Source organism: Mustelus asterias, chromosome 9 (assembly GCF_964213995.1).
Source record: "Mustelus asterias chromosome 9, sMusAst1.hap1.1, whole genome shotgun sequence".
NCBI lineage: Eukaryota > Metazoa > Chordata > Chondrichthyes > Carcharhiniformes > Triakidae > Mustelus > Mustelus asterias.
In genome coordinates, this window is record NC_135809.1 from 100,625,359 (window position 1) to 100,637,999 (window position 12,641).

Here is a 12,641-nt window from a genome sequence, read left to right on the forward strand (position 1 = left end):
GAACGGCTGGAGAATTCTGGCCATTGGCCAAGAAATGTTTTGGAAATGTTCTGCAGACATGGAAGATGCTGTCTAAATGATTTTTATTTTGCTAAACAGATTATCCTGACAAACTGAGTATTAGATCAGCTCTCAATTTAATTTTAATCTTGGGTTCAGATGATAATTAACCATCAAGTGCATTTGGTGTTGTTCCACGAGAGGCCTACCGTTAAAAAGTTTGACTTCCGAATTTCAATAGAAGCATAAGCTTTGAATCTTTTCTCTGCACAAAATGTTTCTTTCTCTTGCTCACTGCTAAGGCCTATTGCTATACTTTAGGATGATGCCCTTGCCACATGGCAATTGTTAATGCCGGGAGTAAGTGCTGCGTCGTGGAAACTGGAGAGTTTCAGCTTCTACCAAGGTGCATATAGAAAAAACAATTTGAAATGTTAGAACTTACCCATTAGAGGAAAGAGTTAAAGAACTTTGAGTGGTTCAAACAATCTTACATACCATGAAATCGAACATCAATTCTTTTGTACAAGTCTTTACAACTCAATGGGCGTTGCCGACTTTTTAACTCGTTCATAAGTAGAAGAATGAGATAATGTTGCTTGATTTTGAATTTTTCAAAATTTGTTTTGTTTTTCAAAATTATGTACCTCTTATATGTGTGGGGAGAAAGACAGGTGACTTTTCCAGGTCTCTGATAATCTAAGTTGGTTTACTATTTCTTTCTGGCCATGTCAACCATGGCTTGGTTGGTAGAACTCGTGCATCTGTCACAATGTTCTGACTTCAAGTTCCTCTCGAGCACAAAAATCAAGATTGGCACTTTTAGTGGTGCAGTCTTTCGGATGAGACATTAAACCAGGGCCGCATCTGCACTCTCAAATGAACGTAAAAGACCCTCTAGCACTATTTTGAAGAAAAGCAGGGGAGTTATCCCCAGTGTCCTGGTAGATATTTGTCCCTCAATCACAAAGACAGATTATCTGGTTATTATCACATTGCTGTTCGTGGGAAGCTTCACAAATGCAAATTGGCTGCCATGATTCCTACATTACAACAGTGACTGCACTTCATAAGTACTTAATTGGCTGAAAGCCCTTCAGGATGTCCAGTGGTCATGATAGGCATTATACAAATCAAGTCCTCCTTTCTCTTATTTCTCCCCTTCTCTCGTTCTCTATACTTGCGCTCTCTCACTCTCTTTTCCCTCAGGCTCTTATGGGAAATGGGAATGTCTCAGGAATATCGGAGTGGATGCTTTTCTCCGGGTGAGATACATTGTTCAGACAAACTCTAGAGAAGTTAATTTGCATATTATGTAAAACACGTTGACATGGAATAGTTGATACTAATACCAGATTATCAACTTCACAAACGATAGAAGCACGTGTCGGGAACATGTGTGTATTTCTATGGAATACTGACCTCCATACTCAAATAGCCAATATGCACTGCAGTGTGTAAGTCTCTGTGTTGGTGGTGTTAACTTGTAATACCTCTTGATAATTAATATGGAAGGTGTTCCTGTTTTGTGTGTAAACAAATACGTGGGTGCCTTTTATTTTTAACCATCCATTTCTTAAATTTTACTTTAATGCATAAAGACATGACTCATTAAATATCACAGTGTGCGCTTTGTTTGTTTAAAAGGCTATATTTGCCACTCTTGAGAGCACTTGAGATATTTCTCAAATTATGGGTAGGTTATTGCAGCTAAATTGGTAATCATAAATGAATTGAATCCCTTTATACAATTCCGTTGAAGCATTTTTTGCTAGATTAAAGACCACAGGCGTATAAAAACGATGTAGAAATTCAGGGCTGAGATTTGTAAGAAAGAAATGAGACGGGTAAAATTCACTGTGTAAAACTTCATTCTTCAGTATAAAAAGGTTCCCATAGAGACCGACAACTTAAAAGAGATGAATTTCCCAGCAACTGATGGAAAGATCCAAAGGACATGGTTTCATATTTTAAGACATTTACTGTAACAAGCAAACTAAAATCAACATAGACCAAATATTACTTAACAGGCAACTACCCTATACCAAACTTAAATAAAGATATGTTTGTATCAGCTAACTAATACAATTGAGAGACATCTTAGAACCCCTTTTGCTGTGCATTACACCTGCCAGATTTGTACAATTACAGGGAGATTTCCTCTGTAGCAACAGACTGTCCAGAGGGCTCACTTTTCCCTGCTACACTAGATCAAAACTTCTAGTATCCTTCAAAATCATTCCATTCAACCAAGGTTTTTACATTATTTCAAACAATGTGGGCATCACTGGCTGGGCCAGCATCTTTTTATTGCCCATACCTAATTGTCCTTGAGAAGGTTCTGGTGAGCTGCTTTCTTGAACAGCTGCAGTCTTTGTAGTGTCGGTACACCTAAAATGTTCTTAGAATTTTCCAGATCCAGTTTTCACCAGCTAGGCTCACTGAGCTTTAAATATTAAGTCATAGCTCAAAGTCCCATTGGTGTTCTCTCTCTTTCCTTTTTGAAGAGTAAACAAACTCTTTCTTTTAACATTGTGGTGAACCATAGTTGGTTACCACTATGAGTGCTGAGCCATGGATGGTCAGCACTATGGGTATTTGTAGGTATGTTACTGTTGTCACTGTTGGGGTTAGGGTTGGGCTGTTCTACCTGTTGATATTGTTCTGTGATACACTCCAGTTGGCTCCGCCTACCTGGGGAAGTATAAAGGTCACTGCACTTCCTGGTGACCCTTTAGTCTGGGATTGTATTGTATATAGTGTGCTCCATTCTTGTTAGTAATAAAAGCCTTTATTTCCCGGGTACAATCTAGCCTCCCGAGTGATTTAATCGCGCATCAAACATAAAACAGTTCTTCCATTTCTCCACAACAGATTCTTTCTCTTGCTCTTTTTGCCTCAAAAAGAAGTTGTGTGAGATGCTGAGTAAAGGTCTGAAAACTGTTGCTTGAGGTTTCTGTTTGAGTTTCTCCCCATGGCAACCAGATCTCCCGGGCATGTCTTCAAACTGGGCATTTCTGGAATACTCAATTTTGCCTTAAGTTAAAGGGGACATGTTAAAATATAACCATCTTGTACAGTTCAACTTCATAGCGAGCAAAATACAAATGTTTTCACCAAGCTTGTGTGTAGATGGGAGCTGCAAAGAGTGCGGAAAAGAATAGGCAATACAGTACAACCATGAAGATCAGGCATACAATACAGACTGTCAACATTAACTCTGTTTCTCTCTCAACCAATGCTGTCAGACCTGCTGAGTATTTCCAACATTTTATCTTTTTATTATAGGCAATACAATACCCAGATGTAAAAATAGACTGTCTGAAGTCCTGTCTTTTAAATGAGAGTTGGGCTGTATTTTACCTGAAGACACATTCTCACAATTGCAAGCCTGCCCGTGCTTTGCTGGCTCAGCCCACAGTAATTTAACAGCCGTAGGGCCTTTATTTGATTTGAGATGGGTTTTCCGTCTCTATTGGAGAGCAAGTCACACCTCAAGAGAGCTACTGGCCAATGAGATTGGCACACTGCACCTAGCCAGAAGGCTCATCAGATTTTACTGGGCGGCGTAGACGCTTGGTACATTTTACCCATCATGGGTAAAATGCCAGCGGCAGCAGGAGGAAGCTCTTAAGTGATCATTAATTGGCCACTTAAATGTCTCAATTGAACCACAGGCGAGCGGGCCATGCAATGTCTGCCCTGCTACAAATAAAATACCCGTGAAATGGGGTGGATGTAATAACATTATTTGAAGGTGAACAGTGGAACTTTCACTGTGACCTTGTCAATATTTATCCCCAAACTATCACCAGTAAAACCCATCATTAGATCTTTTATCTCATTGCCATTTGTGGGAACTTGCTGAACACGCATTGAATGTGGCTTTTGCTTAATGCAACAATGTCTGCATTTCTACCATTATTCATTGGTTCTGAAGCACTTTGGGATGTCCTGAAATGAACGTCCAGAAATGTGCTACATAAATGAAAATTCATTTGTTCTTTTAGCTATTAGTTGTGAAATGCTGTTTGTTGCGTACACCATTTTAATTCTTTATATTTAAGTGACCAGTTTGCCAAATATAAACATGTCTTTGTCTCCAGAAATTGTCCCAGGAATAATATACATAGATTCACATGAACACTAAAATGACCTGTATTGCAAGTTTTTGTCTTAATTTCTTTTGTGCAGTTTTTATTTATATTGTACTTAGAAAATGTTTTTTGAAACGATGCCCAGAATTTCACACCTCTACTTAATTGTCAAGACTGGAATTCTATGCCTTCACAAAAAAATGTTCTTTTGTACCTTTTTCTGTTTCCACCACCCCCCCCATCAGAATTTAATTCATTTATTATTACCTTGAGGCATTGACTACAATCAATTCTCTTATTGGCTTCCCAACTTGTTTCATAACCAATTATTATGAACTCTGTAGTCCATGCTTCTTCTCGCGCAAAGTTAGATAGAATAGAATACCTACAGTGCAAAAAGAGGCCATTCGGCCCATTAAGAATGCACCGATCACAATCCTACACAGGCCCCACTCCCATAACCCCACATTTACCCTGCTAATTCCCCTGACACTAGAGTCAATTTAGCATGGCCAATCAACCTAACCCACACATCTTTGGACTGTGGGAAGTAACCAAAGCACCCGGAGGAAACCCATGTAGACACAGGGAGAATGTGCAAACTCCACAGAAAGTGACCCGAGGCCGGAATTGAACCCGGGTCCCTGGTGCTGTGAGGCAGCAGTGCTAACCACTGTGCCACCGTGCCGCCCATTCAAATTGTTCCTGTTTTCAAGCTGCACGTACGCTTTTGGCATATGAGATGCAAGGTCCTCATCCTAGATTTCTAATCTCTTCATAGTCTTACTTCACTTTTTAAGCAATTTTCTCCAGCCATCTATTTCAATCCACGTCTCTGCTTCTGTACCAGATTTCAGTTAATTGTTCAAACCTTCCGCTTCACCCAAGACTATTCTTTGGAAATTATTAAACTTTGCTATCCCTCTTCAAAACTTACCTCTTCACTCCTGCCTCCCTGAATTTGTTCACCTCTTGTTTGGATCTTCTTCAGAAAAGTGTCCTTTTATGTGACAGGTAATATAAAAATGCAACTTGTTTCTGTGCTTTAACAGCAAGAGTTGTGTGTTAGCTCTTATTGCCTCTTTTGTTTGAATTGCTTTATTTTGTTTTCTTCAACAGGCAAAAAGTTGTGCAAGGTACTCTGACTCATCCATTTGCCCTGACGTTATATGGCGAAACGTTATACTGGACAGATTGGCAAACCCGCTCAATCCACGCTTGTAACAAGAGGACTGGGGCAAATAAACGGGAGATACTTGTCAGTATTTACTCTCCCATGGATATCCAAGTCTTCAGTCAGGAGAGACAGCCGCACAGTAAGTTTGGGGATGGTCATCAAGGTTAAAAGATTAATATCTAAAATATTTATTTTAAGGAAATGTTTTGATCAATGTCACTATTTATGATTTAACAAGCAGAACAATTTATTACCAAATCTGCTCAATTTTCTCACGCTGTAGTTACCTTTGCAATATTCTTTAAACAATCCAAAGCTCGAGTCATGGCCCAGTGTAGTCACATGCAACCCTGGTCCAAACAAATCTGTGGAAATGTTTTAATTTGGATTGCAGGTGGTTATCAAATCGTAATGTTATTTATCATGTAATGATTTAATGTTGCATGTAAAACTCTTGATATACAACTAAATATCTAAAAGTGCAATACAGTACTTCCTCAATTAACTTTATAGTTGTGTTCCTGAGAATGAGATCTTGATGGTAAGTTGGTATCTTTTATCATTGCTTTGCTACTGCTGGCAAGAATATACATAATGCCATAACTGGAGTTAACCTCAACTCTAGCATGAGGGTACTTGTTCCTCTGACCTGGAGACCCACCAAGAGAGAGAGTTAATCCCTGCAGCGCTGAATGCAAAACCCTCCTGGCAACAAGTGTAAAAATGGGCAGCATGTTTACCCTGATATGGAGGCAGGAACAGAGGTGGGTGGGCATGTAACTTTACAAGAGCAGTGACATATCAGTTTGACAGTACCAAATTGCCCCTCAGGCTATAATCCCAGAGGTGGAATTGAAGGCAGAAGGTAAGGAAAAGGCTAACTAAAGCTAATTATCAGAAATTTGGCCTGTATGTCCCCGGCAGCAGGAGCAGTCCAGCTGCCAGTAGGCGGCCTTCCAGCAGCAGAACTAGGAGGGATCAAGGCTGCAGGCTTTGAGACCCTCCGTCAAGGTGGCTCTGCAGCTGTGTCCATTTTTTAATTCCAAAACTTGAAAAGTTGCTGAGTGGGCCTCTGAAGTTGGCACTGGCAAGTCCAGGACCTTCTGCACTGGAGGACCTCCTATTGGCCTTCCAGCTCTAAAAGTCCATCTACTATGCTCAATTGTACAGCAAGTGTGCCCTCTGGCTACTATTTGGCAAATTCAGAAAAAAATGACTGCCGGGTGACTGCTCCTGATACAGTTCAGGTCTGGCACCATCATTTGACCACAATGTTGGGATCCCAATCCAAATATCCCCAATCCTGCCCTTTGTTCTGAAATGTGACTTAGAAACAGTTTTGCTGTCACAGTTGTTTGTGTTGCTTCTTGCAGTCTGGATTCTGCTTCACAAATGAATGGCCTTAACACATTGCAGATCCACATAAAGACAAGGGAGGCGCCAGGAGACTCGAGCGGAGGCCATTTAGCGGGCTCCCCGCTGGGCGCCACGGCCTCTGGGAGTCTCCAGCAACCGGATTTTCGGCACCATCAGCTCTTGCCGATTTCTGGCGCGGTGCTGTATAAATTATGTAAATTCTGATTTTAATATGTTTAACATATGGTTAGCGTCCCGGGACTGAAGTCTCTAAGTCTGCTAAAGTCTCCACCCCTGCCCAGAAGTGTTTCGCTCCAGCAGGGTTTACAATAGCTCCCCACTTGCGGGGCGCTGGCGGCCTGACCCCGCTGGAGTGAAGGGGAGGCCATGGAAGCCCAGGTATTGGGCAGTGCTGAGGGGGCGGGGCCTCTAGGAAGTGTGATCGGTGGGGGTGGGAGGATCCCACTGCTGCTCTGCACTTGGGCTGGGTGACAGAGGGAGGGAGGCCATTGATCGGGGTAAAGGGGAGGGGGGGGTGGTGTTCGGGGCGGTGGGGGGAGTCAGAACTGCGGAAGATCAGTGCATGCGCAATGGCCCACTCAGCACCATGCTGCAGGCCTCTTCAGCAGGGATAGGCCCCACCCCCGGATTTTCAGCACGATTCACGCTAGTGCACTCTGTAGTCCAGAGTGTGGGAGATTCATTTTGAAAATCCCGCTGAAAAAAACAGTGGTATTTACTCTAGTCTTTACGTGAATTCGTTATACTTCGATTTTTTGGGGGGAGAATCTGCCCCAACATAGAGCATTTCTGTTTTGGTTGAAAGATTCTCAAAGGGAAACTATTTTTGGCAGCATTATTCCTTAGACACTGTAATGGTCCCAATTTTGAGAATACTAATGGTGTTTTAACATTGCTTTCTTTGTAAGATCTCTTCCTTGTGCTCAGTGAAGCACTGACTACAAAATGTCAGAATCCATTAGACTCCATAAAGCCTGATGCTAATGGGGTGAAATGTCAGCATGTCATGACTCGGAAGTATATAGGCTCAGCAGGACTTCTTATAGCAACACTGTGCAGAACATCTGCTGCACTTGCTGTGTCTGTTCACAGTACTTGTTTTTGTGGTTAAATACATTGTGTGCAACGCTTATGAGTCTTGGAATCATGGCTGTAGGATCTTGGTAGCGAGGTTATTTTGTAATCTTTCTGTCTCCACTTGATGTGTATTTATTTTCACTTTGCTGTTGGAGAGAGTCAGGGAAACATTAGAATCTATAGATTTTTCAACTGAACCGCAGGTAAGATTGAAAAGAATGAGATTTAACATGAATGGGCACAACATGTTGAGAAAATATCATACCTTAAAATATACTTATTTTGCCACAATATTCAAAAGATTTTAAAAAAGCCTAGAACTGCTAGTACTCCAGCCTCTGCATTCTTCCCCCTCTTAAGAAAACTGCATTAAAAGATTGAATCAGAGAAAACTATTTTGTCCATTTGAGTTGAAAGAAAGGTCATATGCTAAACATCTATGTTGATTCTGGGATAGTAAGTTGGCACCTCATTATTTCCTTTCTGACTTTTTCCAATCTCGGAGGAAATTGTACATAGCATTAAAAAAAATCAGAGCACGATTAAATGTAATGACAAGGCACTTTTTTTCTGTGGTGAAGATAAATGATAGCTGAATCTGGACATCATATTGCTGTCTCTTTTAAGCAGTAACTTTAAGAACTTTTGGAGTAATATTGTAAGAGTGGGGGGGGGGGGAAAATCAGACTTCTGAAGCATTGGGTCCGGTTCTGAGGCAGGTGGGACCTGTACAAGCTGGATGGGTTACAGCTGAACAGGACTAGGACTGATATTCTTGCAGGGAAATTTGCTAGTGCTGTTGGGGTGGATTTAAACTAGCTTGTCAGGAGGATGAGAACCCTAAGTTGTGGCCCAAATTGGAAGAAAGCAAAGCTGGTAACAGGAAATAATAGTGGGACCAGAAGGCAGGAAAAACAAAGCATTCAGTTTACAAAGAATGCAGAATGATGTCAAAAAGAGTAGGAATAAATGGGTCATTCTTGCATTGGCAGGCTGTGGCTCGTGGGGAACTGCAAGGGTCAGTACTTGGGCCTCAGCTGTCCACAATATATATCAATTATTTGGATGCGAGGACCAAAAGTAATATTTTCAAGTTCACAGATAACACACATTCCCGCCTAGCTTTGTGTTATAAGGAAGATGTAAAGTAGCTACAGGAGGATTTGGACCGACTTAATGGGTGGGCAAGAACATGGCAAATGGAATATCATGTGAAAAAATGTGAAGTAATTCACTTTGGTAAAAAGAACAGATGTGCAGAATATTTCCTAAAAGTTAAGAAATTTGGAAGTGTAGATGTACAAAGGACCTGGGTGTTCTTGTCCACAAGTCACTGAAGGCTAACATCACTGCAGCAAGCTATTAGGAAGGCTAATGGAATGTTAGCCTATATTGCAAGAAGTTTTGAATCCAGGAGTTAATGAGGTCTTGCTTCAGCGTGGTTAGGCTGCATCTGGAATACTGTGTGCAGTTTTGGTCCCCTTGCATCGGAAAGGATATTATTGCCATAGAGGGAGTGCAATGAAAGTTCACCAGACCGGGAATGGCGGGACTGTCTTATGAAGAGAGATTGGGCAAACTGGGCCTGTATTCTCTAGAGTTTCGAAGAATGAGAGGTGATCTCATTGGAACCCACAAAATACTTAAAGGAATAGATAAGGTCGATGCAGGTAAGACTCCCCTTGTTTGGGGAGTCTAGAACAAGAGGGCACAATTTAAAAATAAGGGGGATGTCACTTAGCACTGAGATTAGGAGAAATTTCTTTACACAGGGTTGTGAATCTTTGGAATCTTCTACCCCAGATGGTGTGGAAGCTCAGACATTGTGTATGTTTAAGGTGGAGATTGATCGATTCCTGATTGACAGGAGCGTAAAGGGTTATGGGGATAGTGTGGGTGAAAGGTATTGAAATGCCTGATCAGCCATCATTGTATTGAATGGTGGGGCAGGCTCAATGGGCTGAATGGCCTACCCCTCTTCCCATGTTCCTATTAGCTTCTTGTGGAAAACAGCCTGTTTCCTTCACAAGATTAGTAAAGTGCATTCATGGATACAACGCTTGAAAAAAAAGGCAACGCGAGTTGTGGCACAAATTTGCAAGTACTGTACTTGTTTGTTTGTCGTATTTTCAAAGAGAAGTGCTCAAGGGTATAAATTGTTTTCTTTAAGGCTTTCATTGTCAGTAATCCAGTACAAAAATATTTGAGCGTGATTTCAGGAAAAAAATCCCTGTACAAAAAAATTGCTTATTTTCTTTTAATGTTGCTAATCAGTAATTTGGCTTTTATGATGTATTATACAACGGGTTATCAGCCTCCTGGCAGGACATAAATGAGAGAATTCACTAGTATAATGATCAGCATGGCAGAGTTGCTGTAGGCCTCATTCATCAAGCCCCTATCGTTCCTGAAAGCTAGCTTGTTGATTTAAGAATGACTCAGAACACAAGATGGTGCGGCTCAAAGTAACTAATCAGTAGCCTTGAATGTGCTGGTGTGTCCCTCAGAGGTCAGGTTTGTAAACCTGTGAGCCTCTGATGAAGAGATGGGGAGAACTATGTGACCAACGTACGCAGCAACAGATGCAAAGAATCAGAATGGACTGTCAGATGCATCAGTTACTGTTAGTCCTGCATTTCAAGAGCATGCATTGTGCTGATTATGTTCCTTTCAGTTGACAAAATGCCTTGTCTAGCTAGCAGTTTATACTCCAGTGGCAATGAAAACACATAACAAGACCCACCAGCAGCAGCTTAAATACCTTTCACTTCCCGAGAACAACATTACTAATTTCCTCTTCCCCAATCATTTTCCTCCCCGTCCACCTCAAAACCAAAATGAATGAAATAGAGTTTGCTCCGTTTCTACTAGTTAAAATAAATTTAACTAATCTTATGCATGGAGATGTTAAATAAGCATTCGGAACGTGTTTTGGAAAGCTTGATGTGGTATTAAGTGCATTTAGTTAATTTATAAACTCTCTCTAAATTAACTTTTCACTTAAAAAGTTTAGATCTAGCATATTCAAAAACGAGCTTGCATTTCTATAACACCTTTCACAACCTCCGGACATCCCAAAAAATACAGCAGATGTTGGAAATCTGAAATTAACTGCAAGATGCTGGAAATATACAGCAAGTCTGGAGAGAGAAACTGAGATAAAGGGTGGAAACTGATGGGGACGACAGGGTGTTGGCCACAGGTAGGAAAGCTGGCAGGACCCCATGTCACCTCTTTTTGAGAAGGCTTGCCACGTTTTGTGTGCCTCAGGCACTTAACAGGTTAGCGGTGGGCCTTCCCTTCCCTTCCCTTCCCCACAGGATCAAGAACCATGGGGGCTGATGTCCTGTCTGCTGAGAGCTGCTGGCCTCTTTTATACTCAGCGGCGCCACTGGGGAAGTGATGGCTATTGCTGGTATTACACCTGACCGAGTCCTCCGGTCAAGGAGTGACCCAGGTGTAGGTGAGTGATGGTGGGGAAGGGGGTTGTAACAAGGCATGGTAAGGGAATCAGCAGCAAGGGCAGAGGGGTTGATCTTAGCAGGCCCGTATTCCCCAATGTCAGGTCCTTTGATCAGGCACTGAGTGCCTTTGACCCAACTCCTAGGGAGCGCTCTAGTGAAGATGTATTACTTGGCAAATTGAGGGCCTCCATTGAAATTGGGGCAGGAAGATCTTCTCCAGGCCATCCCATGATGGACCTAATTGGGTTGAAGGCATGAAGGTGATGGGGACCCGACCTGCCGCCTCTCACCTGATTAAATGCCCCGCTCTCCCACCCCTCCCCAACACCACAAAATTTGCGATAGGGAAGGCACAAGATTCCACCCACCGGTTCAGATCGATGCCAAAATGGCTGGACTTTTCAACCCGTTGGTGGGGAATGTATGTGGGATGATGAGGATGTAAAATCCTGCAGGCAGCCTTTCCACTGCCTACTCCCCCATCCCTGTCCTCACCACAATTTTACCATTGGCTGTGGTGGCGTCGTTTATGGGCTTCATTCTGCCACCACCACCAGGATTTCAAGGGTGACAGGAGAGGCCAGTACCGAGCGGCCAGCCCAGCAGGTTGGGTATTTAGTACAGGAGGGAAGTGACTATTACAGGATGTGTGTTGTACATACACTTATCTCACTCCCCTGTGGTATTGCATGGGCGGTGTGACGGAAATCAAATGTAGACTTTAGAGAAAGCAGGGTTAAATGGTGGGAGATAATTAGACCATGCATCAACTCATATTTCCTGTGTTTTATTTTAATATTATACTTGGTTGCATATTATTGCAGTTAAACTTGAGGTTATTCGGGAAGCAGAGAAATAAGTTGGGGGATAGAGATTTCTCTAGTGAAGGCTGTGCAGCTCGAAGCCGCAAGACTGAATTGTACCATCACTGGTGGGAGAGTGTAATTATTGTGTGACAAATTTAAATAGGCAGTCTTTATTATATATCATCAGCCTAATTGGCTGGAACATACATTTTGCATGCTGCAACTGATTTGATCCTAAATTTATGACATGGGACCCCAATTTGGGCATCTGAAACAGAAAAGTGCTTTAACCACCTGGTTTGCTAGTCTAGTAACATATTCACTAAGTTACCATTGCTCCTCATAGTCTATGATTCCCATGTGCGTATGTATTCATAATGGCACTCCAGTTGCTGGGATATTAGGTTATGTTTTGTGATTGAGCTGTACAATTATAATTTGTCCTTTTTTTTTTAAGTTATGTGTACAGTAGATCACTAAACTTCAGGCTAGTTCAGAGTACAGGTCCCAGTATATAAACTCTGAAGAGTTACTAACTGTGGTCATAGTGTGAAGAAAATGTTCCCTGCCTCCCCTTGTGGTTTTCGGCAAAGCTAAAAATCATGTGGTCAGTGTAAGTGCCTTGTCCAAATCTCCTCCTGCG

At 41.9% G+C, this 12,641-nt stretch overlaps 1 protein-coding gene across 2 annotated transcripts in view; it reads left to right on the forward strand.

The window, feature by feature from the left end:
- Window positions 1–12,641, forward strand: part of LOC144498874 (low-density lipoprotein receptor-related protein 5-like) — a 172,970-nt gene that overhangs the window by 67,690 nt on the left and 92,639 nt on the right. For both annotated transcript variants that reach the window (XM_078220687.1, XM_078220686.1), the window contains exon 4: window positions 5,217–5,413. In XM_078220687.1, the coding sequence (XP_078076813.1) occupies window positions 5,217–5,413 (197 nt within the window). The remainder of the gene's footprint in view (window positions 1–5,216; window positions 5,414–12,641) is intronic.